This window comes from Chenopodium quinoa, unplaced genomic scaffold (assembly GCF_001683475.1).
Source record: "Chenopodium quinoa cultivar QQ74 unplaced genomic scaffold, ASM168347v1, whole genome shotgun sequence".
NCBI lineage: Eukaryota > Viridiplantae > Streptophyta > Magnoliopsida > Caryophyllales > Amaranthaceae > Chenopodium > Chenopodium quinoa.
Window position 1 is genome coordinate 3,256,235 of NW_018742523.1, and position 18,241 is coordinate 3,274,475.

The 18,241-nt window shown below is 35.4% G+C and overlaps 1 protein-coding gene across 1 annotated transcript; it reads right to left on the reverse strand.

The window, feature by feature from the left end:
* Positions 1–1,793: 1,793 nt before the first annotated feature.
* On the reverse strand, positions 1,794–5,802 carry LOC110720000 (probable xyloglucan glycosyltransferase 12). The gene is made up of 5 exons (XM_021898996.1): positions 4,226–5,802; positions 3,806–4,114; positions 3,310–3,600; positions 3,004–3,117; positions 1,794–2,906 (listed from the first exon to the last, which is right to left on the reverse strand). Exons 1-5 carry the CDS (start codon positions 4,973–4,975, stop codon positions 2,277–2,279), a joined length of 2,094 nt encoding a protein of 697 aa, XP_021754688.1. The 5' UTR covers positions 4,976–5,802; the 3' UTR covers positions 1,794–2,276.
* Between the last annotated feature and the right edge of the window lie 12,439 nt (positions 5,803–18,241).

The following is an 18,241-nucleotide window of genomic DNA, read 5'->3' on the forward strand; positions in this document are numbered from 1 at the left end:
TCCTTTTCCTCTTCTTAAATACTCACTCGATATTTAGTAGACAATGAGTTCAAATTTAACTAATGTTGACCCTCCAAGACTCCAACTTAAGGAAGTTCCTACAGCACTTATACATTCCTATAACTATAGCTTGAACCCGAGACCAATGCTAGCTGGATCAATCTACTTGCAAATTGATTCTAAACAATGTTTGATCGTTTCAGCTTGGACTTGTCAAATTTTGACTCAATCCTAACCCAAGTCCCAAATTGAAAACAAGGACTTTGGGGGAAAAAGCCTTGGAACCTCATTTATCCAATCCTAAACAAGGAACATATACTCACTAAGGGTAAAACCTGATCCAACAAGTTTTTGACCTAGCTTAAGAATTTTTCTTCGTAAATACAATTCATTTAATTCTTACCATAGTTTGATTTTATACTTCAAATGATATATTTTAACTAAGAAATTATTTTGTACTCCATAGTTGAATGGCTATTTTATTTTGAGCAATTATGGGTATATACCGGGGTAATGTTATCCTTTTACATATCACTTTGAACATAAAAGTTGACAGAAGAGAGTGAAAGAAATCACGTGGGTATGAACAGAGAAACCAAGAAATTCTAACGGTATTTTTTTGTGGTTGGAAAGTTGTTGGTACCATTAGAGTGTACATCATTATGTACCATTTATATGTTTAATTGTACTATTATGTGCATCATTAGAAGGCTTAATATGATCATTAAAAGTTTAATAACACCAATAAACTATCTAAGTATTATCTGAAATCTTGTTGGTATATTGCACATATATCCAACATAGATAAAAACTCAAATAAGTGGACCCCACTAATGATCTAAAATGTGCATAACAAGCGTAAAAGTCTAAATGTTGCAATTAAAAAAATAATAGAAGAAATATGTCAAAATTAAATAATTAAAATAGAAAGTCCTATCAAAATTTATCGACCTAGGATTGAGCTAGAACTAAGATATTCAAGTAAGTAATAGTGTAACTTGACCCAAACCCAAAAATAACATACTACGTACTTAGAATGACCCAAATTCAAAATTCTTGAACCAAACCCGACCCAACTAACACTTTTGACATGTCTAGCTTCCAAGTACAAATCCAAATATCTGAAACCATCAAATGAGATGCAACTAACAACATAACTGGAAAATAGCTGGAAGATTAGGTTAAAAATTGACCGGACAAACCAACCCAACAAGATTGGGTTCTGGACATATTTTGATGACAAAACCACGGGTGTAAAATTCCATATAAGCTCCAAATTGGACTGTTAGTTAAGGGAATCGCCAGTCACGCCAGAAATAATGGACTCATTCTCACTATGCATGTGACTGAAAAAATGCTTGATTGAAGGTTCTAGTTTAAATTCTACCATATCTTACAGCTGTAATACATCGAAAGAAAATACTGAAGCAGTTATTTTCAAGTTCTACCAAGTAGAAGCTTCATGTAAGCCAAACTAAATTTCCGTCATAAAGGTTGCAAATCCAGTTTTTCAGATGTTTCAGGTGGGTCGAGTAATCAGGTATACGTCAATTTTACCGGGTCTATTCCTAGTGTTTAAAGACTCGCAACTAGTTCAGTGAAAAGGTCATCGATTAAACTGATGGTAATGACTTCCTAAGCAATTTTACCTATATCCGTAAATTCCGTAGTAACATGCGACCACCCCAATATAGGTGAACTAAAGGGAAACCATGCGACTGATGTAGCAAAAGATGAACTAAAGAATATTGTTAGAATGGATGAAGGTAGTTGTAAAAGGGCAAATATGATGATTTTGAGCTGTTGCACCTTCGCAACTGTAATATTGTGCATTCATGTAAATTAGAGCCACCAATTTTTTGCTTACAAAAGAATAGGCCCTCAAAGAACTAAAAGGAATGAGAAAGGCAATAAATTACAAAAGTAAATTAAAAAATGGGCAAATTTTCTTACATATGAAAGGACACTTTAGAATTCTTTAATCCATAACGAATTCATGCGTCATCACTGAAACTCCTCCTGCATACCTCTTGCATCAATAGGGCGCACAAGCCCCGGAAACCTGAGGGCGGGGGGAATTAAAAAGAAGCCTCACTCTCATCCCTCTTGGATCTCCTACAATCACGACCTGCTATATGCTCTGGTTTCTCTTTCTTCAGCCTCAAAGGTTTGTAGCTGTAGCTGTAGTATCACTTCTGCCCCCATAGATTTATGTTGCACTAATACTGTTCATTGTATCCCCTACAAAATCCTAAACTGTATATGTCCAACTTTGATCAATCAACCTGTTCACCAATCAAATCGAGACCAACCAGCAAGAATGAAACCCCTTGAAAGAGTAAGAAATAGAAGTGGATACCCTGAGCTGAGAGCAGACTCCGAGCTGAAGCAGTCAACAGAAGGAACGCAAGGGACAATTCCTTCATGTAAATTCTATTGTGCTTCTTTTTCTTCTTGGAACCTTTCTGCTCTTGCTTTAGTAGTTCTTCTTTCATTGCTGCCATGGTAGGTTGTGAAGAGCCCCTTTCAAGGATTTGCTCTTTCTCACCTAAGGAGACAAGATCACCTTCTGATGAACGGCCTGACTTCTTGGTGACAACCCACTCATATGCACTACCCAATTGAAACAAACCAGAGATCATGGCATTGAACTTTGTGATCGACATAGTATTCTCAAATAAAAGATACGGGACAATAAATGGGAAGGATTTTGGGGCGGGAAGGATGTTGAGAAAGGACATGGTGGCTGGAATGTAGCACACAACCCAAGCAGGGAGCTCTGCCTCGGGGATGAACATGGTCATTGGGAGGATGATACAGAAAAGAGTGAAAGAGTAGAAGGGCAAAATCAACTTCCTCAAGAGGAAAAAGAGGAAAATCATGTTCGCCTTTTTCCAAAAGCATATCTGCAAATTAATCATGGGATAAATTTCAATTCAAATTCATGCTACTGATGTTCCAATTTAATACACATCAAGTGAGACCCAAGTTTATTTTAATTACCTTTGAGTGGATAATGTCGGGCAAACAAAGACGGAATAACTGCATTGGCCCTGAGTGCCATCTATGTTGCTGTTTTCTGTAAGCTTCGTAAGATTCCGGTAATTCACATTGACACTACAAAAATTATATTCCAGGAAACAAAATACATTTAGTAATCATTAAAGTTAATAATCATAAAGACTAGGTCTTTTTAGCACAACTAACAAATGAATCAAGTAAAAGAGACACAATGATAATTAAAGAAAAACAGATGGGAATCCAACTGGTAAGAAAGGGACAGTAAATAAAAGGTAGGATAGGGAATACCTCAACATCATTGAGGAAGACAAACTTCCAGCCTTGAAGATGAGCACGAACCGCAATGTCCATGTCCTCGACAGTCGTTCTCTCCAACCATCCACCCGATTCCTCAAGCGCCTTAATTCTCCACACACCGGCAGTTCCATTAAAGCCGAAGAAGTTGATAAAGTTCCCATTCACTTGTTGCTCCACCTCAAAGTGGAATGTCAAGTTTATGTTTTGCAACCTTGTTAGTAAATTCTCATCCTTGTTCACAAATGACCACCTCGCTTGCACTAACCCCACTTCTTCATTATCCTGTCCCATTTCATTCGAACACCCACATTAAACCTCTACACAAATTTTCATTTCTTGTATTCCGTAATTCAACCAATAATAACATAACACAACTACTTTTGCTCATCATACATTCATCTATACGCCTAAGTACCTAACTAATGGTAATTCGAAGTCAAATAAACAATCATAGTTATATATAAACCAATAAAAAACGAATAATTACCTTAAAATGGATGACAGTCCGCTTAAGGAAATCAGGAGTAGGTTGAAAATCAGCATCAAAAATGGCAACAAATTCATAATCCTTAACCGAGCTGCAATTCATAGCGGACTTAAGATTGCCAGCTTTGTACCCATCTCGAATCACTCGATGCCGGTATACGATGTTAGCACCCTCCGATTTCCACTTATAAACCTCCTCCCTAATCAACATTTGAGCTGTAGGATCATCCGAATCATCTAAAACTTGAATTAACATCTTCGACTTTGGCCAATCTAAGTTACACACTGCACCTATAGATTGTTGATAAACCTAATCCAACCAAACAACACAACACAACATAACATACACTAATCAAACACTGAACTAAATCAAAGATAAGCCCAATTAGCAGGGTTAACTATCAAAATTTACGAATTGTACCTCTTTCTCATTGCACATGGGGATCTGAACAAGAACCATGGGGAAGTACCCGCCACCCTCGCCGGCCTCGACATCCGTGGTAGGATCAATCTTAGGGACGGGTTTGATCTTCCGAAAGCGGATCCAAAAACATCCTAAACATAACACAAGTCTATCCAAAGACTGGATGAGAAACAAAACAATGCAGAAGTTAGTAAGCCATTGAAGAGGTGGAGCAAGGTACCCAACCCTAATCAAAACCCACTTATTATACATCCATCCGAAGAAACCCCGAAACCTGAACCCGAAAACGGTATTTCCATTCATAACAATGTGATCAAAATAAAGTGCGGAATCCGCCAAATGCCAGCCCTTCAAGTAAGCAGCAACCTCAACACAAAGAAGGATCAACGACATAGCTAAGAAAATCCGAATAAAGGTATGAAGACGAGAACGAACAGCGGAGTTCTCGGTCCGAAGTGAGTCGGTGGAGTCGGTGCGGCCAGACTTGACTCGACGGCCGACAGCGGAAGCAAGGGACGAGAGGCAACCAGCAGCACGGTGGGCTTTAAGGAGTAGAACCCAGGTGAGTTGTTTAGCATTTTTTCCTCGAAATTTTCTAGATTTCTTAGGCATGAAATCGTCTTCATCAGAGGATGGGGTTTCGATCTCTGAGATCGACCAATTTGGGTTCTCCATTTTGATTACAACTGGTGTTCCTCTGTGTAGTTTTTGGTTGTCTTTTGCTCCTCCGCTCCACCATGGTACCATCTTGTTTTTTCACTCTTGTTCTTCTTGAGCTCGGAACGAACCCAATGTTAACTTACACAAATACAATAGATAATGTTGTAGTAGTGCGTTTAGCGAATGTTTATGCTACAACATCGATGGCATTGTAACGATTTCAAGGGAAAATGAACAAGAACAAACAACAAAAATGGGACAAAAAAAAATAATGGAAAGTAAGATTTGGAAGATGAGGAAATTTGGGAGGTGATTAAAAGACAAAGAATAAATTTGGCATTTGAAGAGAGATGATTATGGCAGAGAAATATAGCAAGGAGATGACGAAGAGAGGAGAGAGAGAGAGCGGCGTAGGGAAAGTGATAGACAGGTATGGTAATGGTAAGGTAGTAACAAACAGCTCAACACGTCTTTGATTCCAAGTACTCTCTTGATCTCTTCCCCCTCTTCTCTTTACAATCAATTTTAATTTTATGACAATCACACCACTTTCTTTTTTGCGTTATTTTTATTCTAACTAGTTTTTAGCCCAGACGATCAAATAAATAAAAACATGATATATTTTAAATATTAATTGCCGAAATTAAGTCTGGATTAAAAAAAAAAACAATAAAACAACTCCCACAAAAGGATGAAAACGACGGATGGAAACAGAGAAGCCGGAGTATTCCGACAAAATCATAAATAAAATAATCAATTCAATCAAACCTTTTCCACCTACTAATAAGAACAACCAACTTTTATTTTAAAATATTTTTTAAGAGAAATAAAACAAAGAAAGTGTGCCCTAGAAAATACCCAGCTGAAGGACATCTGGGAATGATTTTAAATTTTAAAAGTTTAAAATTTAAATCAAACCCCATAAACCCAGAAAAAGAGAATAAATAATAATAAATAAAAATGGGGTAATTAATTTTTTTACAGTTGTGGGTGATTTGAAAGAAATCAAATGAAATTGGTTGCCCAGATTTGGAGAATTAGGAAATTTGGCCCCTTCCTTTTTAGAGGATTGGGGCAAAATCTGGAAAAGTATCTGGGAATCAATAGCTCAAAAAAGGTTTTTAACATTTGTAGTAATAACTCCGTAACTAATGGATTTGAATGGTAAGGATTTCTGTTGGATGTCTTTTTTTGACCAAGATATGGTAAAAAAATAAAAAAGGATAAATAATATTTTGATAATTATAAAACAAAGTAAGGTTTTAGATTAGATTGACACGGTGAAAAAAGGATATGTTTCATTGTTTCATAAGGAACGTGTGATATACTAACAAACCATAAAGCATATTAATTAATTTGGTTGGTAGTGACCATATAGAAAATAATATTTAATACTTCCATAACTATTTGTTGGCCTTATTTATTAGTTTATTAAACGCCAAACAAATCAAAAAAATTAGTTTGATTATACATTGTTTAAATTATATATTGTTTTACTTGATTAAAATCTCATTTTTTTTTTTTTGTTAAAATGGGACAAATAAAAAATCACAGAATAGAGGTATCGGTGATTTTCTATGTGATTGATCACACCGTATGACGGGGGTTACTTATAGAGCTCACTTATTCAGGTGTTACTCAGTCAATCAGGGATTACTTATAGTGGTTACTTATTCAGGAGTTACTCAGTTAATCAGGGGTTGCTTATAAAAGTTATTTATTCATGAGTTACTTAGTCGGTCAAGAGGTTACTAAGTCGGTCAGAAATAACCCCATAAAAAATAACCCCTATAAGTAACCCTGGCCATCAACATATAATAATTTGTATAGACGTATTAGTTTGTTTAGACCAAATAATAGGATAGACGTTTGTTTAGACCGACATTCTTAATGATTTATTCTCCATCTATTGATACTTTTTCTTTTTTTTATGGAACCATTTGTATTTCATTTTATGAAATTGTGAGAGAGTAAATTGGTGGAACTTAAAGTTATGATTAAATGTTAGGTTTCACATTTATGGTATGGGGTTGCCTTTAAATTTAAATTTAAAAGGTGAATAGATTTATCCCCTTATTTTTTTAGAGTGCATCTTAAGCCTCTTGGTGCATAGCTTATATGAGTTTTGGTTATAGTGGTATTTTTTTAGTCATTTAACATTTAAAAATAGTTATTTGACATTCATAAAGGTATATTATAGAATATTTGTTTTTTTTTTTTTTTTGGTATATTATTGAATGAGCAACTGACCCGGGTGTACATAATAAGCTCTCGGTATATTATTATTATTATTATTATTTTGGCCAAAGCCTCTAACAGGTCCTCCTCGCCCGGGTTAGCGAGCTAGGCACTTTGAGAGTGGGGGGAAGGGTAAGGAAATTCCCACCCCAAAGTGCCTCTAATGGGGTTTGATCTCACAACTTCATAGTTGTAAGATACAAACTTTACCACTAAACCAAACAATGCTTCGTAGGTATTTTTTTTATGGTTATAATGGTATTTTTTGTATACTATTATGCATGTATATTGTACCATTAGAGTATAGGTTATCTTACTAGTATTATTATCCACATTAGTATAATATTTGATGTACAGTTTACATATTTATTTGTACTATAAGAAAAATATTTATACTGCTACAGCATTTAATGGTACTATTTACCTATTTAACGGTACTTTATACTCATTTATCATAATTATTTTACTGAATTGAATTTTGAAAAATGTTATATATAGCCTTAAGGGCTATATAAAAGAAGCTAAGAATGGAAAAAAAATTTGAAAATATAACATTAATTACACTAATTTGCGCGTGATTTTATCATGCATTCCTAAATTAATACCAAATAAGGAAGTTGTTAAATGTTTATTCACAACGCTAAGGGCTACATATAATATTACCTAATTATATTTTTACTAATTCTCTATTATATATTTCTTTAAAGTTACTGATTTTATTGAACTGAACTTATGTTTAGTTAACTAAACTTATTTTTACTTAACTTAACTCTCTTTTATCTCAATTCTAAGTTTCAACCCTTTTAAACTGAATCTGTTCATTATTTTTTAATTTATATAATTGATCAATTTCGACAATTTCGTTACTAATAATTTTTTGTATGAACTAATATAGTTATGAAAATCTTTGCAATATATTTTGATTATTTTTGTCATATACATCCTCCACTCCATTTTACATACAACATTATGATTTTGGCACTATTTATACTCTCTCTAATTACTAAGAAAACATATATTAATGTGGGATGTTGTTGGATTCGTCTCAATTACTACTTTACTAAAATTTAATTTTTGTAATTTATACAAAGCGCAATCAAAGATAACAATTGTTTAAATTGTGCATTGGCAAGGGTGGAACTGTAGTGTTGGAAGTAAAATAGAGTGGAGGAAAGTATGTTATTATTAAGTTTAGCACTACAATCCAGTTTACCAACTAAGTTTCTATTCAGGATGAAATAGTTTCGATTAGAAATAGGTCGGTTTGAAAAGGGTTCATTTGGTCGACATGACTACTCAATTCGATTTTGATTATTATTGGGTTAGTTCAGTTTCACAATATATTTTTGTGCACTTTTATTTGGTTTATAATTGGGTTGGTGATTATAGAGGTCTGGTTTATTGGGTAGCACGTCAAATTGGGTCGGATTATTTGGATTGATGAAAAAAACTAATGGGTCGGCTTAATACGGATTAATTTTGGTCGGGTTGAAATTGTGTTCTAAGCGGGTTTTGTTGAGTTGTAGCAGTATCAATTCGAGTTTTAAACACATTAGTTTATGTTTAGTTGTCGGATTATATTCATCTTAGTTTATCATATATACTTTATACTGAAAGGAATGGTGTCCTTCGAACAAGTGTATTAATAGAGGGTTCAGAATGAATTACGAAGTTAATTATTCAGTGAAATCCAAGTGATCGGAAAGTCGAGCTAGAGGCCATCTCCGATCAGTGAGATTAATTATATTAATCTCACAACTTTCCTTTGACTGAACCCAACCGGTCACACCCAAGCGTGCAACCGAACTAAGGCGACGAATTAAACCAAAGGTCTTCATACGTCAAACAAGAGATCACGTACTCCGACGTCGGATTTTGAGCTTAGAACGTCGAAGCCGAAAATCGAACGTTGAGTCAATTCTAGGAACTAACGAGACATGCAAATAAGTCAAACAACAAATATCAAGTCAATATACATAGCCCTAGTCTCACAGTGGCCTAGCCATGCGAGAGCTAGGCTAGTGTACAAGGCTGCTAGCATGCGAGGCATTAGCCACAAACCCAACAGTAGCATGCGCGTGCTTGTTGGGCGAGTGTGTCGTGGCCTGCTAGCTAGCAGCGCTAGTAAGGCCAGCAGCTAGCAAGCTTGCTGGGCCTCACTAGCTGCTGCTAGTGCTAGCATGCGTAGCCTGCCATCCTTGCGCCCAACAGCTCGCAAGTGTGCGTGGGCCTGCTGGCGAGGCGAGCAGCAGTGTGGGCCTTACTGGCCGACCCAGCCAAGAGCACAAGGCTGAGCACAAGGTTGCTAGCGAGGCAGGCCTTACTGCTCAAGGCAGCCGCCAGCTTGGCCACACCTTATTGGTGGGGTTTGGTGGCTTGGGGGAGCAAGGAGGCCATGTGGTTCTCCTTGTGGTCCTCACCTAACCCCTCCCACTTGCTTGCCACTTGTTGTTTGAATATTTGCTTCTTGCATTTTAATTTATTTTAGAATTAAATTAAATGCATTTATTTCTCAACTTTGCAAAGTCCCACATTGATGGAATATCAAGGGGATGAAGATATTCCTCCTATAATACCCAAGCGTGCCTTGGGATTTGAATAGCAAGAGTTGAACTCTAAAAAAGAATCTCCATTGAGAAAACCTCAAGAGATCCTCTTGTTAGTAGTGTTGGTATTATCCTAGCTGGTAATATCGACTAAGTTTTCGAGCGCGTAGGTGGACCTCTTTTGAGGAGTCACATTTGAGGCTCTAGCTCCGTTCGTGGGTTCGTGTTCGTGCTAAGTCGAAAAAACGCTTCAATGGTATGACCGTCTTTTAATTTCCCTTCTCTCTCTCTCTCCCTCTCTCTTATGTGTTTATTGTTTTATTAATTATATGCATGTTTTAGTTTAGTTGCATTTATTTGTGCATGTGGTCCTTAGGCGGGTGTTGGTTTTGCGCGGTGTTCACACACCGTAAAACCCTACAACGGTATTACGAGCCTCGTGCATTTAATTTTTGCGACTAAAAATTAATTAAGGTAATTTAAAATAGATTTAAAAATCTTGATTAGCAACGTTATTAGATTAGGATCTCGGTTTTATTTGATAAAATCGATTTATTGCTAATTTATGACTACGAACCCAGATTTCGACTCAAAAATAGTGTTTTTGTGTGGAATCGATGTTCTAAATCAACCTCTACCCACGAAGTGAATTGGTTAAAAAAAAAGGCTTCCAGAAGCCAAAATTTGCCCAGAAATGTGATTTATTTTAGGGTTTTTCGTTTAGAATGAAAATTTTAAAATCTTTAAACCTTGATTAATTATTGCATATAATTAGTGGATTATGTGATTGATTATGACATTAATCTACTACAATTATATTCTTTATTAGGCATGTTTTTTTTAAATGATTTGGTTTCTTAATTTGGATTGCTCTAATATTCACATAAACTTGGAAATTGTTCATTTTTGCAATTAGATTGCTTGAAATCTATGAGTTTATATTAAATGTGATTTTTGAACCCTTAAAATAGTCAAATATTGAATCTTTAATGGTTTATTGATTGAATCTTGACTTGCTAAAATCCAAAGTGAACATACTTTGAGTTTTAATCATTTTGGAAATTGATTAAAATCATGAATGTTCATATTTATGCTTAAAAAATATTATTCTTCATTGGAATGTTAAAATATTTAAATATGCATAAGTATTTGTTGGATAAATTATATTCATTGGATAGTTGATTAATTTATTCAACTAGTTTTGTCAAATTCATAATTAATTTTAATCTTTGGATGATTTAATTATGCTACATGTCCTTAATTTTTATTGCATCAAATTGACCAAAAATTATTAAAGAATGGTTCTTGGATTTAATTTTGGTTTTTGTACTAAACTTGGATTAATTAAGTTAGACTTAATATTAATTCAAAATTGCTCAAATGTTAATTCTAAAATTGAATTTGGAATTAATTAAACTCACACAAATAATTAGGATTAAAATCCTAAAGCACACAAAAATCGAAGTTTGAAGCCTCGAGTAACTCACTCGGCCAACAAGGGCTACCCACGCAGCCCGCATCATTGTTGTTGTCGAGGAGTGCGTGTGTGTGCAGGAGTGTGGGAGCAGGGTGTGCTAGGCATGTGGTGCGGTGCGACAAGCAAAAGCCTGCAAGGGCTGCCAGGCAGCGCCCGATGTGAGCACTAGCAAGCGCAGCAGCACACTGCTAGTGCTAGCAGCGTGCAAGCATGCGAGGCTGCTAGTGCTAGCAGGTGCCTCAATGCGCTACTAGTTGTGCGTGCCAACACCTGCACCAAGCCTTGCTAGGCAGCCTAGCAGCCCCCAGCCCTTGGCTTGGGAGCTAGATGGTTGGTTCGATTTTTCAGTTTTGTTTAAAACGAGGCTAAGCCTCGTTTTTTTATGTACTTGCATATTTTTAACAAAAATGACTCGATTCGCTTAATTTAAATTTAATTGGATTAATTTAATTAAGTTGGATGTGGGATTTAGTGGGAGCTTCATTAATCGGTTTTGAGCTCGTGAAGCTTTAATTATGCTAATCATTATTACATTAGTTCACATAATTGGATAAACACTTGACTAGTTTTAATTAGGAATGTTAATCAGATTAGCGACCTAAGTTAGTAACTAGTGCTTGCCTTTGATACAAGTTATGTATTATTGCTCGTGTTGTTTGTAAAAATTGCATGGGCCATTCACTTTAGAAGTGAATGGGTGAATGGAATATTATTAAATGTTCTTATGTAGGTTTTTACAAAAATGACTAGTATGGCCCAACTAGTATAGAAAATATGGAGTGCGTTCCATTACGTATTTTTGTAAATCTAAATACGGACTGCGTGCCGTTAAGTATTTTTATACTTAGTTTATTTAGATTACTTCTAGTATTTAGTTCTTGCATGCTTGATGGTGATGTCAAGAAAGACGGCGTTTCTTTGAATACGTAGCCCAAAGATGCCAAAAAACTCTTGAAATTTGAAGATTGGTTGCTTCAAGATTATTTCAAGGGGTCATGCTAGTTCGCTATGCATTTATTTATATCGTTTATATTGCTTATATATCTTGATATTTGGATGCATGTGTTAGGATTTCTTGTGTTGAATGATTAATTAAGTTCACTTAAATTAAACCAACATAAAAATCCTAAGTCCTATGAAAAATTGAATTAAAATTGCCATTCCAAAATGACACTTACTAAAACTTCAAAAGTAGGTGATGGGCTATGCCAAAGCAAGGCATCAACACTTTCTTAGGGACGTAAGGTATATTAGATATACACGTTGGTTTTGATCAAATTCAACAATATCAGTAAGGAGTCCTTAGATATTGTGGCAAACGAGATAAGTGTCAAGAATGCATTAGATGCGACAACTTATCAAACCAAGAATAGTTTGGAACTATTAGCAATTGGATTGCTTACCTTAAAATAATAAGTGTTAAGACAAGCCAAAGCATGCTTAATCACTTATTGGTTTTTAGGATCTTGGAGTCGATTTATTTTCGCCTAAATGGTGAAAGGAATGGTATCCTTCGAACAAGTGTATTATTTTGATAGAGGGTTTGAAACTAATTATTCAGTGAGGTCAAGTAATCGGAATGCCTAGCTGGAGGGCGCTTCCGATCAGTAATATTAATGTATTATTAATATTACAGCTTGCTCTTGACTGAACCCTTTGGGTCACACCCAATCGTTTAATTGAACCAAGGCGACGAATTAATCCGGAGGATTAAATAAGTCGATAGAGATTTTGCGAACTCGAACGTCGGATTCCGAGCTTAGAGCATCGAACCCGAACGTTGCAAGTCGAGACGACTCTAGGAGTCGATGAGACGAGAAATAATCAAATGATATATCGTGCTAAAATTACAAGCATAGCATGAGGCCTAGTCATGCCTCGTATTGAAGGCAAGAGACTAGGACCGGAAGCACTAGGCCACCGTGCCATAGCAGCCATCGCAAGGCTCAGCTAGGCTGACCTTGCTTGCGGGCTAGCTGGGGCGACCTAGTGACTTGCGCACCATGACAGCCCTGGCTGGGCTTGCCTATCATGCCAGCAAGTAGCAGGCGCTTGCGGTGCTGCAGATAGGCCTACGCTGCTGCTTGTGGTATGCGCATGGGCCTGCAGCTGGTGCGTGGGCTTGCGGCAAAGGCAAGCAGGCCTAGCCTTGTGGCACAAGGCTGGGTAGCAGCTCTTTGCTAACCGGGGTAGTTAGGGCATCCCCTTGCCTTGTTCTCCAAGGTCAAGGTGGTCCTCCCACCTACTCTCTCTTGTGTGTTGACACTTGTCATTTGATTGTTGCTAATGCTTTTAATTTAATTTGCGAAAGTTTTCCAAGTCCGAGCTCGATTAGTGAGCGATGCATACGCCAAGGGTGAGCTTCTTTCTCTCTCTTGTCTTTATGTGTTTGTGTTTTCTTTATTTGCATGTCATATTGTTATGTTGTAATTATTATGCATGCGATCCGATTTATCGGGTTTTTTTTTCCGCGTGGTGTCGGACACCATAAAACCTACAGCGGTATAAGAGCCTCTTGCATTTAATTTTTACAACTAAAAATTAATTAAGGTGATTTAAATGGATTTAAATTTCTGGATTAGCAACCTAATTTGATTAGGACCTCGGTTTTAATTGGATTAAAATTGTATTATTGCTAATTTATTATGACTACGAACCCTGATTTTAACCCGAAAATAGTGAATTTTGGGTGGAATCGATGTTCTAAGTCATTATTTATCTACCAAGTGTTTAAAATCACCTTTCAGAAGCCAAAATCTACCAAGAAAGTGGTTTTTCGAGGGGTTTTTCATTTGGAACAAAAACTTTTAAATCTTTAAACCTTGGTTAATTATGGCATGCAATTATTGGATTATGTGTTTAATTTATATCATTAATCTTCTATAATTTTACTCCTTAATAAGCATGTTTATGAAGTCATATTGGTTGCTTAATTTGGTTAGCTCTTAATTTCACATAAACTTGGATTTTCTCATTCTTGCAAATAAATTGCTTGTAGTGTGAAAGTTTATGGTGAATATGATTTTTGAAGCCCTTAAAATGTTAAAGATTCAATCTTTAATGGTTTAAATGGTTAAATCTTAACTTGCTAAAATCCATGATGAACAAATTTTTAGTTTTAATCATTTTTAAAATCTTAAATGTCCATACTTCTGCTTGAAATATTATTGTTCTTCATATGGGAAGGTTGTAATATTCAAATGTGCATAAGTAAAGTTGGACAAATTATTTCATTGGATGATTTATTATTTATTCAATTATTTTTTGTCAAATCTCATTATTAATTTATGTTGGTTAAATTAATTATGAGACTATCTTTCAATTTTTGTAGCATCAAGTCGAGCCAAAAATAATTCAAAGAATGATTTTTGAATTTATTTTAGTTTGCACTAAAATTGAATTTATTTAAGTTGGACTTGTTTTATTTTCAAAATTTCTCAATATTAATTCTAAAATCAATTTAGAATTAATTTCAAAGTCACATAAAAAAATCGAAATAAAATTCCGAAGCATGAGCATGTAAATCGAAGCCTCGAACACCAACCCCGGCTAGCAGGGCTGCTTGCACATTCTGCATGTTACTGTTGAGGTGATGCGTGCATGCGTCTGCCCATGTGTGTAGCACCCTAAAAATTCCTTTCCTTTAAAATACCTATTTTGCCCTTTTAAAATACGAAAAAGGAAAATCTAAGACATTACCGCCACCGTGAAAACGGCTAAGGCAAATATCAAAGACTCACACAGCGGAAGACTACCTTTAAAACAATTTTAAAACAAGTCAACTTGAAAAGTCAAACCAAACAAAAGTAAAAGTCAAACTAAGTCAATCTACAACTTGGAACCATTGTAGGCCCTTAAAACTGAATCAATATTTAAAACCTTTGCGTTAGTCTCATGATCATAATAAAATAAATAATATTCAAAGCAAATAAAACACATCATATTCCTATGGAAATTAAGCATGATTCGCTCTTCACACATGCCCTTCATGAAAATGCTTCATCACCTGAAAAGCTTCTCTCTACTTGTCCCCACTACTCGCCATTAGAAATGTGTCGTCGTAGGGCCAAGGTAAAGACAAGGCCAAACCAACATACAAACACACAATCAACAATGCTAAGTACATAAGCGTAATAAAACACACTAAGATGCTTTCATCATATTATCACACAACTTACCTTGTTACACTTAACTAGACAAACATCAATGTTTATTTTATTTTGATTACGCATCGAACGGGTTTCCCCCTACCCTGCCCCAATAAAGGGGAGCTAACCGTGCCAGTATACAATAAACCACTCGTAAGTGGCGGAATTCTTGCGCATAAATAAAAAAAGGAAAATACAGCGTCCTGTACTCCCAGTAGAAGTTATGGTCAAATATAAAGTCGCATAACTCCCCCCATATGTTCATATTCAAGGTATATACGTTCCAAGAGTTTTGGTGCGTAATCTCTTTCACTTTACGTTGTTTACATATCTTTAGACTTGGTGATGACTCTCAAACCACAATACAATCAATCACTATAACTCATCCAAGCAATCCAACATACCAATTTAATTCTTGAATAATTAGTAACCACATAAATTTAGTTGTTGAACCCTTTTTAATCTACCTCGGTGTTAAAGACACCTTAAACGCATAATGCGCCGCAAATCCTATCCCTCGGTGTTAGAAACACCTTAAGTGCACCTAGGTACCAAAATATAATTTATTCCTATGTACAAAGATACTTGATAGCTCAATTTCTATGCTTAAAGCATCAATAAAAATTATATGAACTATAATAAAATTCCTTTTCAATATACCAAACCAAATTAAACACTTAGTTTAATTAAACATGTTCTATATCATGCTAATAATAAAAGTGTGGTTCATAACCAACATGCCAACATGATTAATTCCAATCACCAATTCACCATAAATAATTCATATACCACAAATCTTTCACCAAAATCAATCCAATCAACAAATTCCAACCAACAACTGTCATGATAGTACTTAGAACTAATTAAACAAAGCCTAGAATGCCTCTACATATTCAAGTAATTACCAAGTACACGGACGTACCTTGAATATGATCTCAAAATCGCCACGACTAAATAAAATCACTCACTTGGAAGTTTCCTACAAACCAAAATTACAAAGAAGTATTAATAACTCTTCCGCACAAATTCCCAACAATATATACTCTCTTTAAATCACTCATAAACCCTCTAAAATAATCTGAAGTTTAATTTAAAACCCTTACTTTTATTCCCAATTAATGGGTAATTAGAAATCCTTTCAAGAAACTTAATTATAGCTTATATATAAAAATTCCAGCATTATTAAAACTTATAAAATTGCTGTAATTATGTTTTCAAACACCTATTTCAATAATTTATTAAATCACCCACAATCAAATTCCATCAATATACATTAATTTAGAAACCTAGGGTTTTCAATTTGGGGCTTTTTAATTCAAAACCAAATCTGAAAATTTATGTACAAAATACTTATTATTAAACACCACAAAATCATCACAAAACCCAAAAACAATAATTACATTAAAGCTAGATTGAATTAAAAATCAAAGAACAATAATAATATTTTTTTTTGTAAACCACCGGCGCACATCCACTAAGGCTGGCTGTCGCTGCTGCCTGGTGGTTGCTGCTGCCGGCGAGTGTTGGTGGTGGTGGCCGGCCGGTGTGTATGTTGTGTGTTTGGGTGGTGATTAAAATAAAATAAAATAAATTAAAGGGGGAGGGGAAAAATTAAGGGGAAAAGAAAATAAGAGGAGAGAGAGAATTTACCTTTGGGTGCACTCCACCTTAGGCATATGATGGGTATTTATACCCCTTCTCAAATCCCTCCTACTTAAAATTCCTTTACCACCCTTAATGATTCTAGTCCAACTAGTATTTTGACTTTCCTGAAATTCTATTGACTTTAAAAATTATCTTTTTATAAAATAATATGCCCCAATATTTTTAAATCATGAAATAAAATATTTTCAAGATTATTAAATAATTAAAAATAAACTTTTAATTAAAATATTGTTTTTAAATTAATGAAAATACCACAGATAATTCATTCCGAATTATTTAAATACTTTAGGATATACTTATTCAAATTAAAATACGTATAAAAATAGGGGGTATTACAATGTGCGTGTGGTTGCGAGTGTATGTGTGCGGGGAGGGCTAGCAGGCCCGGCAGGTGACTATGCGCCACGCAGCCAGCATCAAACGCTGCTACGATGCCCACAGGAGACCCTAGAAGTGTTGCGGGGCTGGGGTGCGAGCACCAGGCACCATATCGCAAGCTCAGAGCTGCTAGGTAGTAGCTGGTGCTAGTAATGGTGCATGCCAAGGCAGCCTTAGTGCGCAACCATGTGCGTGTGGCCGGGCATGCGCGCCTTGCTTTGTGCTTAGCTAATCCCCTAGGCCCTTTGGCTGGAGAGCTAGGCGCTTGGCATTGATTTTGCGATTTTTTTCGTTTTTGTTAAAGCGAGGCTAGGCCTCGGTTTTTCCCATGTAAATGTAAAATTTTTTTTGACAAAAATATTATTTAATCGGCTTAATTATTTTTAATTGGATTAATTTTAATCAAGTTGAATGTGGAATTTAGTGGGAGTTTCATTAATTGTTTTGAGCTTAAATTAGCCTTGATTGTGCTATTGTTATTGTATTAGTTCACATAATCGGATAAACAACTTTACTAGTTTTAATTAGGCGTGTTAATCGGATTAACCACCTAAGTTAGTAACTAGTATGCACTCGATTTGATACAATGACTTGTATTGTTGCTTGAATTATTTGCAAAATGCATGGGTCATTCATTTTAGTAAATGGATGATTGGAATAGATATTCTAATGCAGGTTTTACAAAATGGCAACTAGTATGGCCCGACTAGGATAACAAATACAGACTGTGTTCCGTTTTGTATTTTTTGAAATCTAAATATGAATTGCGTGCCGTTAAGTATTTTTGTACTTCAATTATTTAGATTAATCCTACTTTTTCTAGTAGTTGCATATTTGGTGGTCATGTCTCAAGATGACGTTTCTAAGAAGACAAAGCCAAAGAAGATGCAATGAAGGCCTT

What these genes read in the sequence shown, in the direction of transcription:
- LOC110720000 (XM_021898996.1), bottom strand. Translation starts at nt 4,975, where the DNA reads ATGGTACCATGGTGGAGCGGAGGAGCAAAAGACAACCAAAAACTACAC. An exon ending in CCATGTGCAATGAGAAAGAG is followed by an intron (nt 4,115 to 4,225) that starts GTACAATTCGTA and finishes TGGTTGGATTAG; the next exon opens with GTTTATCAACAATCTATAGG. An exon ending in GGACTGTCATCCATTTTAAG is followed by an intron (nt 3,601 to 3,805) that starts GTAATTATTCGT and finishes GAAATGGGACAG; the next exon opens with GATAATGAAGAAGTGGGGTT.